Raw genomic sequence first — 22016 nt, 5'->3', positions numbered from 1 at the left:
AGCTTGATGCCACCAATCCCCCTGTCAAAGGGGAAAGAGCAAATATGGAATCTATCCCCAAAGCTAAAAGCCAGTGATGTCAAAGCAGGGTATGCTGACCATCTCTTCAGTGTGGCATGTGCCCTCTTTCCAGAAATCGGAAATGCAGGCTGCTGCCAGAGATACATAAGCACATCATTCTCTCATGTTGCACTGAGCATCTCTGCAAAAAACGAGGTATTACGCAGGTGTTTTTGCACTGCCTTCCCATACGGTTCCCTGATGGTCCCTCGTGTGGACTTAGTGAAGCTGTGCATCATTGCTTTGGATGGGAAATGATGCAGTAATCTAGAGCATCTAAGCCAAAATAACAATAATAAAATAATAAAAACACGTGCAAACAACTATTCAGTCTCTGACCTCGTTTTTTCTCACTTCTTGGCAGTCAGCAAACTCTTGTATAGATAGCTCCCAAAAATCAAGTAACACAAAAATTCAGTCACCATTCCCAGGTGTTAGTCATTAAGCAGAACATGAGGAGTTTAACACAGTGTTTGTTTATGGAATAAACTACACCATAGTTACAAGAAGGGAACTGAGCTCCATGCTCCCAACCAAGAGTTACAAGGGATACAAGTGAAATAGAATCTTTTGTAGGGAAAAATCTTGTTGCATGGTTATATAGTTTGCATGAACCCAAGTGCAGAAATTCTCTGCTGCCCTTTGCTACACTTTAGTTGTAAGGCCACTGCAAGGGGAACTGGCTTTGTGAAAAGATCACACAGCAGTCAACATTTTATCAGCACTCAACAAACAAGTTAACATTTGGCTGGAATCTGAAGGTCTCTCTCCCTTCGGCATATTTCTTGGATAATAGAACAAATGTCATATCAGTACAAGATGGCATATTTACAAAATTGTACCCTGTTTTGCATAACCTAATGATGCAGCAGTTCTTGAGGACTGAACATTTCAAATCTGCTAGCAGAAGATTGCCAAATCTATGACTGCTTCAAATACTTGCCAACAGCATTTCAAATTCAGAGAGAGATGCAAAACAACCTCTTTCACAAGTTTAACAGTCCCCCCTGGTGCACGCTCTCCTGGTAGCCTATGACATCACCATCTCCTCCCCTCCCCAAATCATCAGCTTTGTCTCCCCCTCCCCTCCAGCTCTTAACATGTCAGTCCAGTTTCCTTCAGGCATTCTCTTGTTTCTGGGGTGGTGCACACAGTTTTTACTGTTTTTGGTGTCCTTCCTTGCTTTTTCTGCACAACACCGCAACTGACCTTTCTCATCACCTTCCTCTCCTTTACAAAGCTGTTGAATGTGGACAGGGCTGCAATTTAGGCACACGCAAGCCTCTGGATACATACAAAATATCAGGCCTTATTACTGCTGGTGTTTCAGCACAAGTGCGGTTTTTTGTGCGTTAAGGAGGGTAAGCATCCTGTTAAGATTAACAGCAAGCCTGCTCTTCTCCTAGGGCTGGTTCACACATGTTTCGTCATCTGATAACTGCCATATCAAGCTATGACTTGCACATGCAAAAAGGCCATCTCAGATAATCACACCACAGACAGAATTGTCACAACACCCTACATCTTCTCAAAACAAGAATGGCTTCCAATGGAAGTTCACACACTCAGTGGCCAGGCATCAAGTGCATGTTAATCAAGTAATGCACATGCATGTGTGAACCAGGTCCCAGATCAGGCTTCTAGGCTATATTCTACCTCCGCCTCTCAATAACAGTTGCTGGCTATCACAGGTAGGGAGGATGCTGTTACACTCGGGTTCTGTTCTCTGGCTTCGCATGGGCAGCTGGTTGGCTACTTTGGGAACTGTGTTGGAGTAGACAGACATTTGGCCTGATCCAGTAGGGGGCTCTTATTACGTTCCTTCCCAACCTGGTGCCCTCCAGATGTTTTAGACAACTCCCATCAGCTGCAGCCAACCTGACCACTGGACAGGGATGATGGTAGTTGTAGTAGTTCCAACAACATCTGGAGGACACCAGCTTAGGGGAGATTGCCTGAAGATGCCCTCGCGTATTCATCTAAGCAGAGAACCCATTTAACAACAACACAGAGGTAGTTTACTGCTGGTTGCTGAGAGGGAAAGTGATACCTTCACAGAAAAAAATTCTGCCTCTGTAACTATTAGATTACAAGAACCATACCATTATAACACAATTTAAAACTGTACTTGTTTAGTTCAGCCCAATGTGTATTTACTCTCAAAACTGGCTTAATGGGGAGGGGGGAAACGCCAGGTGAGGGCACATACAGTCAAAACTGACTAAGCTTCTTCTGGCACTGATACTGCCTCACCAGCACCAGCTTCAAGTTACTACTTGTTGGGTTTAGTTTGATAACTGAAGAGAAGGTTGATATATGGCCAAGGCTGGGGGCTAGGAGTAGCAGTGGGAAGAATAAAAGACAAGCTTATCACTTGGATCCATTTTCTTTTCTGAATTCAAGAATGACTGTATACAAAACTGAAATTTGGCATTCCTTGATTTTTGTTCTTTTGTTCTTCTTCTGAACACTTATACAGGTCTTACATTTTATGCTGTGGCTTGATTTAAAAAAAGAATACATGAAAATAAATTTGACTAGACCAGGCATCCCCAACCTGCGGCCCTCCAGATGTTTTGGCCTACAACTTCCATGATCCCTAGCTAACAGGACCAGTGGTCAGGGATGATGGGCATTGTAGTCCAAAACATCTGGAGGGCTGAAGGTTGGGGGTGCCTGGACTAGACTGACACCCTACAGCACACTTCCTCAGTTAATTTAGGTTCCAAGAGAACTGGTATTGCTGTTGTCACAGGCTTTAATTTTTTATTTTTTTATTTTTTTAAAAGTCAAACTTTTGCCTTGCTGGTGTTCCTTGCACTGGCATCCAGTCCAGTCCCATTCCCTGGCAGTTTACAACTGTGGATTAAGAGCCCTGACTCTTTAGTTCAGTTATGCAAGGACCAGATCCTATTTCCACTCCCAGTACCTTGCCATTGCTGAACTGCTACTTCCCCACACCACATCCTCCTTCATTGAATCCTATGGATCTTGTGGAAAGCCAAGAGCAAATGAGATGGCCAGGTAAAATAACCCCAGGTGAGTCTTTTTTACCTCTCTAGTATGGTTAGCTGCAGCAACTAAAGTGTAACTGTGCTACAATTAATCCATCTGACTGGACTCTTCCTTGATCGCTTTTAGAAGGAACTGCCACCTAAAAAAACGTGTTTGACTGATTCACCCATCCCTAGTCAATCTTGTTTACTCTTTACTTCTCATTTTTCTGTTCTTAAATTTGATGCTGTGCATTGGTCTGCCATATATATATAGAGAGAGAGAGAGAGAGAGGGACGGTCCTCGTGAAAATTTATCAGTATTTTTGTGTGAGTTTCTCTTCATACACACATTTTGCCCAGTGCACAATTATTAATATAATGTGTTTTTGTTTGCCATTTTCACAAATAAATGCATTTTCATGCACCGTTTACCCTAGTATATGCATTTTGGAACTCATTACTTCTCTGGAGAACCACATTGCAAAATTTAAGGAAGGGCAAATTTCAAAAGGTTTTGGGTTGCTTGTTGTTTGAACTGAATCAAATTTACCCGCATGTTTAATTCTTGAATAGAGGAGGGATATATTCCTAAACATGGTGACCTGCTTAGTTGGAGAGGGAGGCGGAAACATGGTTATCGTAGAACAAAGATATTGGGGGTCATGGAGGAGAAGAGAGAAATCCACCCTAGTTAACTTCTTATGCCAAGAAGAGTCCTCCCCCCTCCCACTTGACTCTTGTAACATGAGTTGAACAAAGTGCAGTGAAACAGTCAAATCAGTATATGTACCCCTCCCTCCTCCTAGTTTGCAGCCTCTCCAATTTAATCCTCTGAGTAACACATTGGAAACCTTTAGCTCTTTGGTACTGGCAGTTTCAACGTGGACACTGCCAGCAATAGATGCCGCGCCAAGAAAACTCGACTCCTGGCAGAAAAGGATTATACAGTCCTCTGGTGCCATCTGTGCCGTGAAGTTGCAGAGTGACATTGTGCACCCAGAGCACTAACATTTCAATCTGTAGCAAGTTAAGAGACTTTTCATTTGCAAAATTGCCATGCGGATCTGCTACCCCTCAGGCTGCCTGAACAGAACCCCAAGATGTTCAGCAAACAGGAAGTCAAAATAGAAAAGTAATAAGGACTGGGGTTGGGAGCAGGGAGGAAGGTGGTGATACGTCAAAACTATTTGGATGAGGAAGTTTACACAGAGTCCATAAATCATGGAGATAGCTGACAGAAGGGGAGGCAGCAAAAAGGTCCAAAACTCATTTTACTGTATCAAGGATTCCCCACCATTTTTGTTATTTTATCTCCTAAAAAGGACAAAAGGGGGGGGGGAAGGTCCCTATGACTATCAGACTTGAGATCCCAAGTACATACTTCTAGGTGGATATATCCAGATTTGTGCACAATTTGTTCTGGCTTGTAGTTTGTGCAGTCTGCACCTAATACTATTTACTCTCCTGGTATTTATTAATTTGCACCCAGATGAGATTAGAGTTTGCAGGATTATTTCATTATCTTAACCTCTCTGTGATACAGACACGGTGTGGGGGTGTGAGAAAAACTTGCCCAAAGCCACCCAGTAATTTGTTCTACTTCATGGTTTTTAGTACTATAATGAGTCCTTTAATAAAAACAGATACCAGTTTTACCATGACAGATACCAGATTTACACAGTCGTTTGGGTGAATGTTTAGCAGCACCTTCTATCCCTGTGCTCTGCCCCACATTTCTCACTTTCAAACTTTGGTGAGAACCAAACTCTACATGCCAGTGTTGGTCTGCTTCACACATAACACTAAGCCATGGTTTAACTAACCTCAAGTTTTTTTCACAGACAAACAAACAACGGATTGTCTCTTCAGTGGAAGTGGAGGTACAAATGAGAATACAAAGAGGGTTGCAGAACAGGAGGGATGGGTTCAGAATGGGCGGGGGGGGGGGAGATCCAGGCAGCTAACATGACGGTGCTCTATGTGCAAGGTTATGGTGTGAAGATTAAAACAGGGCTAAAAGAGGGACTGCAGAATAGGAGAGAGAAATGGCTTCAGAAATGGGGATGGGAATATGAAAAGGGAGCTTAGTAGCTGCATGAGGTGGGAAGGACTAGGGTTTACCAGGGATTACATGCTTACCTCATAGTAAGGCAGGTTATCACTTTTTTCAGGAAGGCCCATGTAGCGTTCAGTATATATAGAATCTGGGGGGGGGGGGAGAGGAGACAATGCAAACAAATATTGTAAAATGATACTATTTTAAGGGCAGTTTGGCATACAACATGCAAGTCAAGGAGGAAAAGAAGAAACAGACAAGATAAACCAAAGAAGAAAATGGAAACAAGTTGAGTGAGTAACCCCTGATCAGGAAATCAGATGTCAGTAGACACCAATTTCCAATCAGCAAGATTACCAGATGTTACAGATAAAGCATTACTATTTTTTCACAGTCAGACCCTTTGGCCCTCCCAGGCTCTTATGAACTTATTAACCTAGTTACACAAACCCAACTCATTCATACTATACATGTACATTTTATTGCTTTGATATATTTCCAATTTTGTCAGAAAACTTCACCTGGGGGGGAAAGGGAGATGTCATGTATCATATATAGGCAGTTAACCCTTCTGCTTCCTGGCCTCCTAACCTGATACATAGGCTCATAAGCCATTTCCTCTACTTTTGCCACTTTGTCCTCATGACTGGGAGAAGATGAGGCCTCCACTTTCCCAGGCTATTGTAGCAATCAAGAACAAACAGAACAGTTAAGTGTCTATACAAACGTAGCAGATGGTCACTTAAGGGTTTTTTGTTGTTGTTGGTTTTTGCAAAGGCAAGGGATCAATCTCACCTAGGGATGTGCCAAAAAATTCTCTTTCATCCCTCCCCCTGAACGTTCCCTGTTAATTCATAAGGAACAAATTTGTATCCAGAAATTATCAAATGGGAGATAAAATTTCAGTGAAATTCTGATGGGTGGGGTGGAGTTTTTGTTGAACATATCTTACTTTTGAGGTGGTCGAGAGCTGTTCATGAGCATCCTTTCTATCATTCTACAAATCATCTCTACGGTAGCCTGCACTCAGCAACTTTCCTGAGTTCCCCACATTTCCTGAAAACTTCCTGACATCCTCAGCTGGACTTTCCTATAAGTAAAGAAGGCAGGGATACTTGCCTACTGCCATTCATTGCAGAAAGATTTCTCTCTTTTAGCAAGCTAAAATGAAAGGCTTCCCTTAAAATCAGTGAGTACATTGATCTCAGGTGTTCAGTAGCCACCCTCCCCAGTTGAAAACACCTGGGACAGCATAAGGCAACACCTGTCCTAGGGCTTTTTTGAGCTCATAGGCTACTGGGAATGCTTCAGAAGAGCTGGAAAATGTTCAGTGGTAAGAAGAATAAATACACATGCACACTATCCAATCACCTCACAATGATAAAATATAAATCCTAAAGCACCCCATGCAAAACAAATAAACAGAAGGAAAACTGAAAGCCTCTTTTACTGATCAGGAAAGCTTTGGAGGGCAGGTTTCAGCACAGCACTGCTTTTACCCTACAAATGTTTCCCGTCAAGTCTTCATACGCTGAAGCTTACTAATAGCCAGAGTTATATCGGACCCTTCACTCCACCCTGCTACCATGCTGCTAGCTCCCCCTACTCTGGCCTTTTCCTTAAGGGCAGAGACACAGGTCACCTCTACCCTACACCACATTTGCCAGATGTGTCTTATTTAGAGGTGGGGAAGTTCTCTAGTTTCAGTAAATTCCAACAGGTGGACACAATTGTGGGAAATTTGAAGGAGTGAATTGTTGCTTGTTCAGTCATGCTGCTTTTCACACCTGCTGAACAGGTTTTGGTATTGTTTCAAAAACCTGGAAAATCTTTTTTGACAGAGGCAGCAGAAGGGCAAAGAAAGGTGTGCGCGATCACACCTCAGGAGGTCAAACCTTTCTTTCAATTTTATTTTCAAAAAGATTGACCGTCTCTGGTCTGCACAAACACAATACCGCATTTGCAGTATTCCCGCTTCAGAAATTTCAACTAACGCTACCCTGATTGCATTGTGTAAGCACATGCAATTAGATCAGTAATGAAGTGTCCTAGAATGTTTGCGGGTTGAATTCGCCCCCACCCACCTAGTAGTAAATGCTACTCTATACAGCAGTGGTGCATTGAGGTGCCCTCCAATGATTAGGGGAGCTCTGGGTTGGTGCACACCACTGCTACCAACCCTGAGCTCCTCTGACTCAATGCTTTGAAGGATGAAACAAATACATTAGCAGCTTTCTGACATTCTGTCACCTGGGATGGTGTTGCCACCACTCTGCCCTATCCTTAAAGGTAAAGGTAAAGGGACCCCTGACCATTAGGTCCAGTCGTGACCAACTCTGGGGTTGCAGCGCTCATCTCGCTTTACTGGACGAGGGAGCCAGTGAACAGCTTCCGGGTCATGTGGCCAGCATGACTAAGCCGCTTCTGGCGAACCAGAGCAGTGCACGGCCAGAGCGGTACCTATTTATCTACTTGCACTTTGATGTGCTTTCAAACAGCTAGGTTGGCAGGAGCAGGGACTAAGCAACGGGAGCTCACTCCGTGGTGGGGATTCAAACCGCCAACCTTCTGATCAGCAAGTCCTAGGCTCTGTGGTTTAACCCACAGCGCCACCCGCGTCCCTAAGGGGAAAGGTAGGGAACACTTAAAAAAACTCACAAGCCCCATCTCCCAACATATTTAGCCAAATCTTCTTCCTTAGATTTCTAAAAAGAAACAAAAAACCCAAAGCTAAGGAAATGGAACCCCTTCGGCTATCCCATAATTTGAACACTAGAGTTAAAGACATAGGTACAACAGGGCATTAAGTTTCCCAACTCCGCTTTGGTAGATAATTTTTTTAAATTAAAAAACAACAGCCCCTAATAGCATATTAAATCAGCAGTGACAAATTTCCTAGCAGACAAGGATTAAATATAATGACCCCTCTTTTTAGAGCTCACTGTAAGTAGAAGTAAGTTAGTAGCAGTGCCAATGAATTTTATGACATTCAGAAATGATCCTGCAACACTTTGGAACACATGGCACTATTGAGGAATGCAAATGCAGACATTTGCATTCTAGTAAAATTTCAAATATTAAGTGATTTTGTGCCTTTTAAAGGTTAAGCAGATTATTTTCCTCTTCCACTTCCAAGTTGCTTTTTTATTCTTTTTTAATGGAAATTATGATCCAGAGACACTGTGTTAATCCCTCACACGAGTTCATGGCACTTTTAATTTTTCTGTTGTGAAAATCTTCGGATGAAGGGCAGTATACAAATTTAATAAGATAATATACCTATGAATATATATAGCAGCTGCAAGTATGATTTTTGCAACGCTTTGTAGAGGAATTATCCATTTTATTTCGAAACAGAACATACCGTAAAACTGCCATCGTGACACGGGAGCAACAGCTATTCCACACTTGAACACACCACTTCCAGAGCCGAGCACCATGGAGGTCACATAACCGCCATATGACTAGGAGAAAATAAATCCTATTGCTTAAAACACATCAAGAGTCCATTGTTGCTATTCTTATACCCTGATTTTACACACACACACACACACACACACACACACACACACATATATAATCCCTAGTGAAAGTGAGGTTGTCTTCTCTATTAACATCTTCTAAACAAATCTGACAACATTCTTATTCTTCCTGGCATTTGGTACCCAATATTTTTAGCAGAATTGTCATTTGTTATATTTATGGCTGATGTTTGTTTATGATTACTCTAGGCTCCCTCTGGAGGAGGAATGGGATAAAAATGGTGATGGGGTGGAGTATTATATCCGCCCCCCCCCAAAATTGTCAGTGTCCTTATGGGTTGACTTTTCTAATAGTACAGTTCTTTTATTAGCCGCTTGTGATTACGTATTTTACATCACCTTTTGTATACCACTTTGTAACATTTCATGAAAAGCGGCATATAAATATATTCAATGAAAGTTCGAAGTAATGACGGTTGAAATAATGGACACTTGCCGCCAGGCTAATGCTTATTAGGGCATAGCTGCCTCAAAACATCCATAAATAACTTTCTATTTCTCAAGATAAGAGTGGTCCAGTAAATGTAATTTTTTTTTGTAATTACATTAGGATCTCTTTAATAATTTAAATTGGTGATTACAAAGAGGTTTAACTTTAATACTTACCCAGCCCCAAATAGCTATTCTGCTCTCATCAACATAGCTTAATTTAGCAAATGCCCTAAGAAAAAGACAGAAAATAAATAAATGAGGTACACAGAGACTCAAGAGAAAGCACTACTTATTCTGCCCCTCAGTTGCTCTCTAGCAGTTTTTAGCCCAACTGCCCCTTCTTCCCAGATAAATTACAAACATAATAAATTTTAAGTTTTGGTACGTATGTCTATGGAACAAATGCTTTACTGCCCAAGTTTATTTTCTGTATTACTTGTTCGCTAACATTTGCACTCTTTCATTCATTACTTTTATTTTTATGCCACTTCCCTACAAACAAAATCTTGCTCAAAGCGGCTTACAGCTAAGAAACAGGAATGCATTTCAAACAAACACTAACAAAGCATATCATAATAAGTAAATACAAAAGTCACTTTCCCACAACAAGATTACTTAAACATGCAGCATTAAAAGGAAAGGGTTGAGGTGTGCTTACCGGGCTGCGTCAATCTGATCTTCAACTTCATAGGTTCCAAGTCTTCGATATATTGCATGCATGATTTTGTCTCCTCGATAGCCACTTCCCCTGCCATCAAAACTAGCCACAATAATCTCCTCTGTGCTTGCAAGGTATGTTGCCCAATTAATCCGGTACGCATAATCTGCCTTCTGACTACAGGGTCCTGCATACCTGTAAAAAGAGTCACAGGTAAGCTTTCGCAAGCTGCTTTATACCGTAATTTTCGCTCCAAAACACGCACTTTTTTGCTCCTAGAAAGTAAGGGAAAATCCCTGTGCGTGTTATGGAGCGAATGCACTCGACCGGAGCCATGGCTGCCGTCAGTCAAGCAAAGCGGGAGCCGCTTGCAGGGCTTTGCACGGCTCTAGCTTTGATTGCTTTACAGCCAGGAGGAGGGGGAGGAGCCGAGGAAGAGGGAGGGAAGGAGAGCCATGGCAGCAAAGTGGGCAGCAGCCGCTTACACACGAGGAGGGACAAACGGGAGCCATAGCGAGCCGGAAAAGCGCCGTGTAGCCAGCAACAGCTGCTGCAGCCTCAGCTAGCAAAGGTCCGTGCGCTCTCTAAACGGAGCAATGAGGCTGCAGAGGGACGGCAGGGCACAGGAGGGCTCTGAGCCACGAGCGCAGTGAAAACCAGTAAAAAAGTTTTTAAAAAGGCTGCTGGGGACAGGAGGGCACGGGATGAGGGAGAGGGGGAAATTACGATTCTCCCAGCGTCTCAGCTGATCCGCTGAGCAGGACTTGGGTTGCAGGGGATTCACCATTAGCTGCGTAAAGCAGCAAAGAGGGAGAGAAGGAGCAAAGCGGGAGAGGAAAGGAGCTGCTTACACTGCTGTAAGTGGCTGCTGTCTGGTTGGCTCCTTTAAAGCAACAGTGCTCTTTCCCTCCCCCCTCCCCGCTCAGCTCACCGAAAAGCTCCTTTTCCACACACCCCACGCGAGCTCCTTCTCCCCTTAAACCCCTCTCCTGCATCATTAGCAGCATCCTTCTCTACACACCCCACGCGTGTTCCTTCTCCCCATAAACCCCTCTCCTGCATCATTAGCAGCATCCTTCTCCACACACCCCACATGAGCTCCTTCTCCCCTTAAACCCATCTCCTGCATCATTAGCAGCATCCTTCTCCACACACCCCACGCGTGTTCCTTCTCCCCTTAAACCCCTCTTCTGCATTATTAGCAGCATCCTTCTCCACACACCCCACGCGTGTTCCTTGTCCCTTGAATGCTTTTCCTTCCCTCCCCACTTAAAACGTGGTTACAAAGCACGGATCCACATGGATCCTCAGGATTTTTGCACTGGGTCACCCCAAGTTCACCATCAGATCACATAGCATATCCATGGCTACAGCCTGCACCAAAAAACACACACGCACCCACTGTTTCATGGGGCTGCAATGGCGCAAAAACGTGGTTACAAAGCATGGCTCCACGTGGATCCTCAGGATTTTTGCATTGGGCTACCCCAAACTCACCGTCGGATCACGTCTGTGGCCACAGCATGAACCACAAAAATCATACATCCACTGTTTCGTTTAGAATATTTTTTTCTTGTTTTCCTCCTCTAAAAACTACGTGCGTGTTATGGTCAGGTGCGTGTTATAGAGCGAAAAATACGGTATTTGTTTCACCATTACTAAATTTCTAAACAAACAGGAAAATACAACTGGAATTTAAGATTTCAAGAACTGCTTGGTTTGTCCGTGTTCAACTCCCACCAAGAAACCTATGTCCCCACTGTGGAGGGACATGTGGATCCAGAACTGGCCTCCACAGTCGCTTATGGACTCACTGTTAAAACCATGGTCATGGAAGACAATCTTACTCGGCTACGAGTGATCACCGAAGAAGAAGATGGAAGAACTATTCTTGCTTGTACTGAAGTAGTACTAACTAGTTCTAGATCTGCTTTTATGCACCTTTCCAAAGTTTCTGCAATTAAAACATGCCAGCCATCTAAAAATCACCGCCACGTTATTCTTTCCACATGTTGTCCTAAAAAACTATAGAACAGACTTCAGATTACTTAACAAGAACCACTTTTTAAAAAGCAAAAGGCCTTCCTCATTACTGCACATTGAAATTTTAAGTAGGCAAATAATTAATAATTCCAGTGATAATTATGTAACACCATTAAGCTTTAAAAAATGCAAATCAATAGAATCATAGAAAACCCAGTTACAACTAATGTATATTCCCTCAGAGAGTCAATTCTCAGCAAATATGGTATTTCTGCTTTCATTGTACTATGAAAAGCAATTTTTTTTGTAATCCACAATTGGAAGAGGCAGGGTAATTAATGCAAATGCATTAATATGTGCAGAGATGTGTGGAGAAAGAAAGCAACCAAGAACATATGTTCAAGATCCAGTGAATGTGCCTTTGTTATATTTCTGACTGCCTTTGCAGCTTCAGGGTAAGTATGGGAGACTGTTTTTTTAACCAATTGTGCAACATACAATACAATTTCTTTTTTTAAAGTAACTATCAGTTGGCAATTGTTTTCTAGTTAAGAGTTTTTTCCACTGCACACAGTGGCTTGACCTAGAGATCATATCTTGATGTCAATAAGAATGTTTCAATTGATTTTAATAAGCTCAGGTCTACTTCTCAAGAGAAATAACAAACCAGCTGTTTTCAGCACAATCCTGACTTCTTGTCCTCAAAGCTAACGAGCACCTCCTGTGTACTTTGTTTCCTAATGGTAGCAGTGAGTGCAATGGAAAATCAACACCTTCTAGGAATGTCACATTTAAGAACTTCCCTGAGGCTACTTCTCATTGTTCTTTGTTATTGGCAGGCACTATATATTGCTGACACAAGGGCAAGCTTAGCAAAAACAGCAGCAAGCTCACACAGTCCTTCCATCTTTCTTTCTTTTTCATCTCATAGAGGCAGCTATGGGGTTTATAATGCAAAACCTACGCTGGATAAAATGCTCATTCACATTACAAATGTTTGCATTGCCTTAATTTTTTTCATGAAGAATAGTAAAGGGACCCCTGACCATTAGGTCCAGTCGTGACTGACTCTGGGGTTGCGGTGCTCATCTCGCTTTATTGGCCAAGGGAGCCGGTGTACGGCTTCCGGGTTGTGGCCAGCATGACTAAGCCGCTTCTGGCAAACCAGAGCAATACACGGAAACGCCGTTTACCTTAACTATTTATCTACTTGCACTTTGACGTGCTTTCGAACTGCTAGGTTGGCAGGAGCAGGGACCGAGCAACAGGAGCTCACCCCATCACAGGGATTCGAACCACCGACCTTCTGATCAGCAAGTCCTAGGCTCTGTGGTTTAACCCACAGCGCCACCCGCGTCCCACATTATTCATGAAGAATAATATGATACTAATATCTGTAAGCCTGACAGTCACGCAGACACCAGGGAGAGTTGGAATCTTCACCCAAGAATAGGAAGGCTGAAGTTCATTGCTTGGAACTCAACCAAATATTTTGTTCTGATCATGTTCAACAGTATTTAGACATATATTTATTTATTTATTGCATGGTAAGGGGGGGGAGAACATCTTCTGCCAATAGATTTAAAAGCCAGTGTAATGGTTCTAAGGGGTTGCTCGTGCGTAAGCAGGTGTCTATCTCCCCAGCTGGGTGCAAACACCTGGGTGGGTTGCCAAAGTGAACCTTTTCTGTCCGGACAGCCACTCACCCGTGGCTGACTCAATCGCTGGCAGAATCCGTCAGTGGGCATTTCTTAAACTTCTTCCAGCAAAGAAGCTCTTTGACGCCTAGTCTCCTCCTACTCTCTCTGCACGAAAGCCTTCTGCGCAACGAGGGTGTGGGCAATGGAGGACCCGTGCTCTCTCCGCTGGTCCCAGGCAAGGAGTCATGAGACCGCCTCGTCGCTTCCCCCATCTGCCCCCCTTCTCCACTGGTGCTACGCTGATTCTCTTCCCCAGAAGATGGGCTGCTTCTCCCGATCCCTGGACGCTCTCTGGAATCCCTCTGGCTTTTGCTCTCTCCCTCCGGCACTGATGGCAGTTCCCTGACAGCCAGGAAGCAAGATAGCCACCATTTGCCCAAGATGTGGAAGCTCTGAAGGAGCCTCAATAGCCTGATGGAAGGCATATAACAGTTCTTCCTGTGTCAGCAACAACTAGGTGTTTGATTACAAAGACATTTGAGTGCACGTAGATCAAGATTTCTTCCCTTGCTGTAGAGCATGCGGTTTTCAAGAGAAATATTATCAACATACATCAGGATATACAAGATTTAGCTCACACCTTAACATTCCCAGTCATGATGAATTTCTTTTCTGTAGTTTGAAGGGGAAAACCCATTTTTGCTTTTGTTTTGGATTATTTAGAAAATATTTTCTTCTGCATTTCCCCAATCTTGATGAAAGAAACAGCCATAAAAACTGCTTAGCAGCAGCACAAATGAAAAGCTTATAAAGCAATAATACGAACTCTCAAATCAACCAAGGATTCCCTCTTGGTTTCTCTTCATCCATACACCTAAGTTTGGGACGACTGAGAGGCCTTCCTGGCAATTGCTTCACTTGTTGCTGCTGATCTGGCTGTCCTTGAGTAGCAGTATCTTAGTAGCAAGGATCCCATGGGGCTTCATAGGTCATCGATACCATGAAATAAGACACTTTGATCACATGAAAATTTGGTGGGTAGTTGTTGTTTAAAAGGCCAAAATTGGCATTTATGTTTATATGATAGTCTTTGAAAGGGTTGCTAGTAAACTATTTAGCTCCTCTTCTCCCTAAATAGTCATCTACTGGCACTGTGGGTTAAACCACAGAGCCTAGGACTTGCCGATCAGAAGGTCGGCAGTTCGAATCCCCGCGACGGGGTGAGCTCCCATTGCTCGGTCCCTGCTCCTGCCAACCTAGCAGTTCGAAAGCACGTCAAAGTGCAAGTAGATAAATAGGCACCACTCCGGCAGGAAGGTAAATGGTGTTTCCGTGCACTGCTCTGGTTCGCCAGAAGCGGCTTAAGTCATGCTGGCCACATGACCTGGAAGCTGTACGCCGGCTCCCTCGGCCAATAAAGCGAAATGAGCGCCGCAACCCCAGAGTTGGTCACGACTGGACCTAATGGTCCGGGGTCCTTTACCTTTTTATTAGCCATCTCACCTAGTGGCAGCAGCAAGAACAACTCCACTGGCCTGACTAAATGGCTCCTCACCTCCCTGAACCATATCAAGTCAAGCTGATGATCATAAGGACAATTACATTTGCTGTTTCGTTTCACCTTCATACAGAACCCAGTTGGACAAGTAATAAAGTATAATATGGTCAAGTATTTCAACTTACACATCAATAAGCAGAGGATATTTCTTTGATGAAGACGAATCAAAGTGAGGAGGTAAGATCATCTGATACCAGAATGCTGAAAACAGGAATGAAAACATTTCACTGAGGCAAGTAACTAATAACTGAAAGATACACTCATATAAAAGAGTGGACTCTTGTTTAGAGTGAGTTCCAATTCTGGCTTGAAGCAAAAGCCTACATTCTTAGATATAAGCATTTGGGCAAAGCATACTTGTACTTAAATACTACAGAGTGAACAAACTATTAATTTGGCAGTGAGTTTCCAATTTTGTGTGACAATTCCCTAACATTTCTTCTGCTGGAGGGGAATCAGAGTGTTCTAAACTACTACAGCACTGTTCTTCACTTGTATTTCATTCTAAAACAGGGACATCCATCAAAAGTTATGTGAAAGCCCTATCCCTAAAAATCCTGACAAGGCTATTGGGACAATGAGAAAAATCTAGCCTTCTCATATTTTTATACTTCCAAGAACTGTAACACAGGTCAAACTGACCCAAGATATGTTATACCAATGCTTTGGTACCGGTAAACACACAGGGTGGTATTGAACATGACTAAGTCAGGTTCCTTAACTTCAGTGGGTCAACTCTACGTAAAAGTAATACTGCCCACAGATTCTGCAACCTCATCATTAGAGCCATTTCCATGCATGGAAATGTCTTCAATATAGAATAAGTTATCAAGGGTAATTAATTCACCTACATTTTTATGGGACAGCTACACAACACAATTATGCAATCATTAGCATCTTTCCTCAGACCATAGAAAGTCTGAAATTTTCCAAAATGAAAAAGTAGCATAATCTTCATAGGCGTAGATGTCTTTGGCATTACTCTTCCTTCTTATGAAAAAGGTTGGAATTTTACTGTATTGGGAAAGGAAACCTATCACAGCCCAGGACATGTTCAATAGAACATTTGAAGTAGGTGCCGTTTGATTTAACAAATATTTTAAATAGCATTATTATTATTATTATTATTATTTATTAAATTTATACACCGCCCTATACCCGGAGGTCTCATGGTGGTTCACAAACAAGACCACAACATATAAACCAAAAACAATAACCTGATTTTTAAAACCCCAAAAAGAATATTAAAGCTGCAGTCCTACCCATGTCTACTCTGAAGTAAATTTACTGAATTCAATTTGGGGGAGGGGAGTTGTGCAAGCTACTGAATTGATACTATGCATGGGTGTTGCAGAAAGGGATCATGTGCAGACTAAGAGACTGTTTGTATGGAGAGAGTTTTTGTCTGTCACAACACAAACCCATTCCCACCCTGGAAAATCATGACTGGGCATGTAACAAGAAGATAAGCTTCAAGTTATGCTTAGGTGATATAACAACTTGAAAAGCATTGTAATAATAATAATAATAATAATAATAATAATAATAATAATAATAATATATTAATTATACCCCGCCCATCTGGCTGGGTTTCCCCAGCCACTCTGGGTGGCTTTCAACAGAACATTAAAAACAGAATAAAACTTCAAACATTTAAAACTTCCCTAAACAGGGCTGACTTCAGATGTCTTCTAAAAGTCAGATAGTTGTTTATCTCCTTGACATCTCATGGGAGGTCGTTCCACAGGGCGGGCGCCACTACCGAGAAGGCCCTCTCTCTGGTTCCCTGTAACCTCGCTTCTAGCAATGAGGGAACCGCCAGAAGGCCCTCAGAGCTGGACCTCAGTGTCCAGGCTGAACAATGGGGGTAGAGATGCTCCTTCAGGTATACTAGGCCAAAGCCATTTACAAATTCCTAGTATGCTCAGACGTGACCAAAATACACCTTGATTGGACAAATGTCATGTGCTTGGCTTGGTAGATGTAGGATTGCCATCAAAAACAACCTAAAAACTTCCATTCAGCACTGGGCTGCTGATAAATTTATTTGTTGTCAGCTTTGCCCTTCAAGGTCCCTCCTTTTTAAAAATGCTTTTATTCCTGGGTTGTTTGAGGTAATTGCTTAAAACGATGGGATTACTGTTGTTTTTATTTTTAACATTGTTTTACGTTTTGTTAGCATCACTGTGTGACTCCTTCTGGAGGTGATAGCAGGATATAAATTCTGGTATAAATTAAAAACAATACTTTTTAAAGCGATTTCAGTGGAGGTGGGGGTATGGGGAAATATACTCAAGATATAAGAGTTTTTTGTTTTATATAGCCAAGATGTAATTGAACTCTGCATTTTTAGAGTGTGTGGGATAGTTGGAGCAGTTATAAAGACAGATGAAACAGTCACCTCCCCCCTTTTTTTAAGCAAAGGAAATAAAAATAGTCATTTGCAATGCAGAACAATTTATTTGTTCAGAAACATAGAAATGCTCCTTTGTAGTAATTTTATGTGGTCTGAAATCTAGGAGAGAGCAACGTTTTTTCTCTAAATAGGATCCTTGGCTATCTTTCTACTGGAAAGTTACTGTAACTGAAAACATGCTGAGCTCAAATGTCTGGACCTGTGTAGGAAACCAAAGAAATTTATCTTACCCATTAGCTTCTACCCTGCAGAGGTGGTAGCAGTAAGATAAAGAAGGATAAGGTAAAGTTGAGCATACATTTTACTGTGAATTTTTCCTAATCAACACATTTTTGTATGCAGTTTTGAGTAACGTACACATTTTTGCAAGCAAATGTTGTTAATATAATGTACGTCTTTATGTTGTTTTCACTAACGTATTCATTTTTATGCAACCGTAATATATGCACTTTTGTAAATGTTGAAGGACTTCACCACAAAGTTCAGATAAGTGCAAATTTCAAAGGAAGGCTGTTTTGGTTCTCATATTGCTTCAGAAAGTACAAATTTGACAGATTTGGCTTTAAATTCAAACTCCCACCCTAGTTCCACATCAAATGAGGAAATGCAGCTTCACCGTCTCTTCAGAAAACAGCACTGAGCATTAAATGCAAAAGTGACTGATTGCAAAATCAGGACCTCCAAAATTCTGAATGCACATCTGTTTCATGATAAAACTGAAGAAGTAAAAAAACACAAAAAACCCACAACTGGTTACAACTGGTAACTTACTTTCTCCATGCAATGTGATGTTCTTTAGTATTTTAGAGGGCATCTGGACATTCTTCTGCATATTATCAAATTCAGTGTTGTTTTCCAGGTACTTAATAACTACACACGAAACAGATGAATATGGGAGATGAGTTTACATAAAGACAAATAATACTTTTTACAATCCAAAGTTCTACAACCTGGAGAGCAGTACAATAAGGTGTGTCTGCGGAACCAGGGGCAGAGGAAATAGCAACAGAAAGAACAATCTGAACTCCTTCCTACCAATATGATCCCATTCCTAGAGCATTCAAGATCTAAGGAACAGATTCACAAATAGGAAGCTTACTGGCAACCATCCCAGCTGGTCAGTTCACACATAAAGGGATTTTCCCCACAGTCACTTCTCCCTGTTCACTTTGTTAACTGCTATCAGAGATTTAGTCTCTGTGCCAGTATGTGATATATATTATTTAGTCAGTCCATTCCAGCACCCAAATGCATAGGAGTTCCTCACATGAGCTACACTAAAAAGGGGTTTATCACTCTGCCAGTTTCCTTTCCCAACCCTTGGCTCTTGGTTATGCCACCAATAGGCCATCAAAAAGGAAAGTTGCCAAGTTGGGCACTTCCTCCTGTGACCCCACCCCATCCCAAATCATATTATATCACTAGATTTACACCTCTAAGAATGCAGTCCTAATGAGAGCTCCTTGAGAAAAAATCCCAACAAACTTCCAAACCAATATGCATTGGATTAAATCACGGGCTAGAGAACCTCAGATCTTGGTGCCATATGTACCCCTATGGAGCTCTCTATGCAGCCCCTGGGATTCTCCCTACGCCATGCCTCCTCCCCAGGCCACAGACTTCACTGGTGCTGTAGGACTTCAGGTCCTCCAAGTGCTTTTGCCTGGCCTCTAGTGTGTTTTGCTGTTATGATGACTATTTCCTGCCTGAATGCAGAATGGAAAGATCTGTGAGAGAGCAGAAACATCTGATTTATGTGTGGCTGAATGCATGTCACCTCCATTGCTCCACCCACTTTTGCCTCTGGTCCCACCCATCCTGCAACACCCATCCCTGCAAAGGTTCCCTGTTAGTAGTTTTGTTTCCCCCACTACCACGTGAGCCTGCTCCCCATATGTTGTAATATGAGTCCATGTCAATAGAAGCAGCTTGCCCAGTGGGGTGGAGCTACAATGCCGGCTTCTTGGCAGTGGTGTTGCCACTGCCTACCAGGGTGGAGAGAGGGAGAGGCAAGGAGCATGCAGCCACACAGGCAGGAGAATCAGGCTGGCTCTGCCACTGGGCTTGTGGGCTTGCAGAGCCTCAGCCTCAACATTGCCTCATCCCTCCCCCTGTTCCGTTTGGGGTAAGCAGCTATGGCACCACGGCCAGGAAGCTAGCATTGCAGCTCTACCCCACCATGCAAGCAGGCTCTGCGTTGAACATGTTCTTATGCACTACTGCTGTATTGTTATATCTAATCAACTGCAGTGATTGCCTCCAATTCGATGTTACTGCTCCCACTGACTTTGTTTGCCGCTTCTGTCCTCAAAAGCAAGACCATTATGTTTGATTAACCCAAGAGAAGTATGCATAGGATTACAGCCCAACTCATTCTACCAGCAGATGGTAAACACCCACAGATTTCTATGCATTTGCAGGTGACTAAAACAAAATCAGAAAAGTACCTGCATCTGTACTGCTGTTGAGCAAGGTGAAAGATGGCACACCAGGACCTGTTATGAACAGTGTTAAAAATTCAAGTTATTTTCCATTCTTTTAAATCAAGGCATTAATAGAGAGTTGCACACAACTTAAGTCAAACCCTTTGTTCAGGCAGGGGCCTAGTCTGGGGGGAAAGATAGAGAGTGTGAGGGAAACTTTGCCTCAATACTTTTTCCAGGACTTGCTGCCTGAAGTTTCAAGACAACAATTTCTCTTCAGCCTTTTTTCTGCTTCCCAAAATTTGTATCTCGTTCTTTTTTTTTCATTCTAGGCAGCAGGAGAAGAAACAACACTTCACTGGGTAGCTCTTCTCATCGCTCAGCACTTTTTAAGAAATGATGGCCAAGGTGCACACATTAGCCAGCGAAATGTGTTGTAGGTTGAATCCTGGGAAATATGCAGCATTTGCTTTGAGAATATGTGTGGAGGTGTGTGTTGGGGGTAACACTGTACAGCTAGTTAAATAAATTCATGACAATTTTATCAGTATAACAAAACTGAGCTAGGGTAACCAGATGCAAAAAAAAATGATAAGGCTCCTACACAATTATTCATAGAACCATAGAATCATTGCATTGGAAGGGACCCTGAGGGTAATCTAGTCCCATCTCCCTGCAATGCAAGAATCTCAACTAGATCATACATGACAGATGGCCATCCAACTTCTGCTTGAAAACCTCCAAGGAAGGCAAGCCCACAGACAGATCAGTAGGTAGAGCATGAGACTCTTCATCTCATGGTTGTGGATCGAAGCCCCACATTGGGCAAACGATTCCTGCACTGAAGGGGATTGGACTAGATGATCCCTTTGACCCCTTCCAACTCTACAATTCTGTGATTCTATGACTTCTCGTGGAAGTCTGTTCTACTGTCAAACAGGTGCAAGAGCTCTGTCCTTTTTTTTTGTTGCTATATGTCTAGCTGAATGTTTTTCTTCCTTCTATTAAGGCTAAAGAACAACCAATTTGCTTTTTCTTCTTATGATTAATATAAATCAGGCTTCCTCAAACTCGGCCCTCCAGATGTTTTGAGACTACAATTCCCACTTATATCACACTTATATCAGATGGGGCAGGCTGTACTCACCATAGCAATTCAGGGTATAGTATCTTGCATTTGTGCTGAAGGATGCTGAATGATACTGACATCTTTCTTTGTTTAGATAACAGCTAATGCATGTTTTTTTAAAATCATTTAATGCTATTCTGCAAAAAAGATAAAAACAGATTAACCTGAAGTTAGTTTCATTAAATCACAATTATGAAGAACTCCATCCAAACTGGCTTGGATTAAATCTATTTCATTTTAAAAGGTTGCGCAACTGGCAACACTTTTTTCTATCCCGTCCTGTTTTCAACTGGATATTAAAGTAAGAATTAACTACTGTAGCACAACTGTTCCATTATAACAGGAGTGGCTAATCTCCATGGGATGGATCTGGTTCCCTAAAGCAAATTTTTATGCCCCTTCCAATACCTACTGATTTTTTGGGGGGGGCGGGTACAGCAAACACACACACACAGTGCTGAAATGTGCTGAGGAGGTTAAGCCTTTCTGCCCGTGCCTTGATTGAGATGCAAATTGCCTCCTCCCTTGCCAGCAGATTGTCCTTCTCCTTGCTTATCAATCAGGAGACAGCAAAGGCACAGGAAGACCTATGCAAAACACAGAAAGCCCAGGCCAGCACCTCCACAAGGATACATAAAAGAACAAGAATTTATTTCCGGAAGTCCAACATCCAGGGCAGGAAAGGTTCACACCCATGGTGGTCAGGGGATCTCCCAGGATTGGTTCCCAGCCCTTGATCCTACGGAGCTGCCTCCTCCAAAAAAAAAACCCAAGGAGACTGCCTCCTGGTGCCAAAGAGTGGGTCCCTGCAAGCTAGCTGGCTTCTTTCACATTGAATAATTTCAGGTTTTTGCATGCTTATCTCTTTTTGCATGCTTTTCTTTCAAAGTTTTGCTACATTATTTTCAGCTGCATGAAGAACTTTCCGTCTCCATGGTGTTCCAAGTTCCTCCATGTTGTACCATCTGTATCACAGTAAACATACTTTTTATTCCTTTGATGAATCATTTGAGAGCTACAGCAACCTTCTTCCCATTGAAGATCGCTCCATTACTACATGGAAAATGTGGATTTCTAAGATAGCCATGCACCCACCCGCTAGCAGTTCATTACAGCACATATT

The 22016-nt window shown here is 42.5% G+C and overlaps 1 protein-coding gene across 4 annotated transcripts in view; it reads right to left on the bottom strand.

The window, feature by feature from the left end:
* Positions 1-22016, bottom strand: part of DPP4 (dipeptidyl peptidase 4) — a 55090-nt gene that overhangs the window by 4638 nt on the left and 28436 nt on the right. For all 4 annotated transcript variants that reach the window (XR_014539841.1, XR_014539842.1, XM_083577254.1 and 1 more), the window contains exons 16-23: positions 20912-21030; positions 19789-19836; positions 18113-18211; positions 15051-15126; positions 9745-9939; positions 9261-9315; positions 8477-8576; positions 5196-5260 (exon numbers count right to left, since the gene is read on the bottom strand). Coding sequence is in view for 2 of the 4 variants with exons in the window: in XM_083577254.1 (XP_083433380.1) it covers positions 5196-5260; positions 8477-8576; positions 9261-9315; positions 9745-9939; positions 15051-15126; positions 18113-18211; positions 19789-19836; positions 20912-21030 (757 nt within the window). In the remaining 2 variants the exon portion in view is untranslated. The remainder of the gene's footprint in view (positions 1-5195; positions 5261-8476; positions 8577-9260; positions 9316-9744; positions 9940-15050; positions 15127-18112; positions 18212-19788; positions 19837-20911; positions 21031-22016) is intronic.

Source organism: Podarcis filfolensis (assembly GCF_964270895.1).
Source record: "Podarcis filfolensis genome assembly, chromosome: 1".
Lineage (NCBI taxonomy): Eukaryota > Metazoa > Chordata > Lepidosauria > Squamata > Lacertidae > Podarcis > Podarcis filfolensis.
Note: the sequence above shows the minus strand (reverse complement) of the source record. Positions and strands in the feature narration are given on the sequence as shown.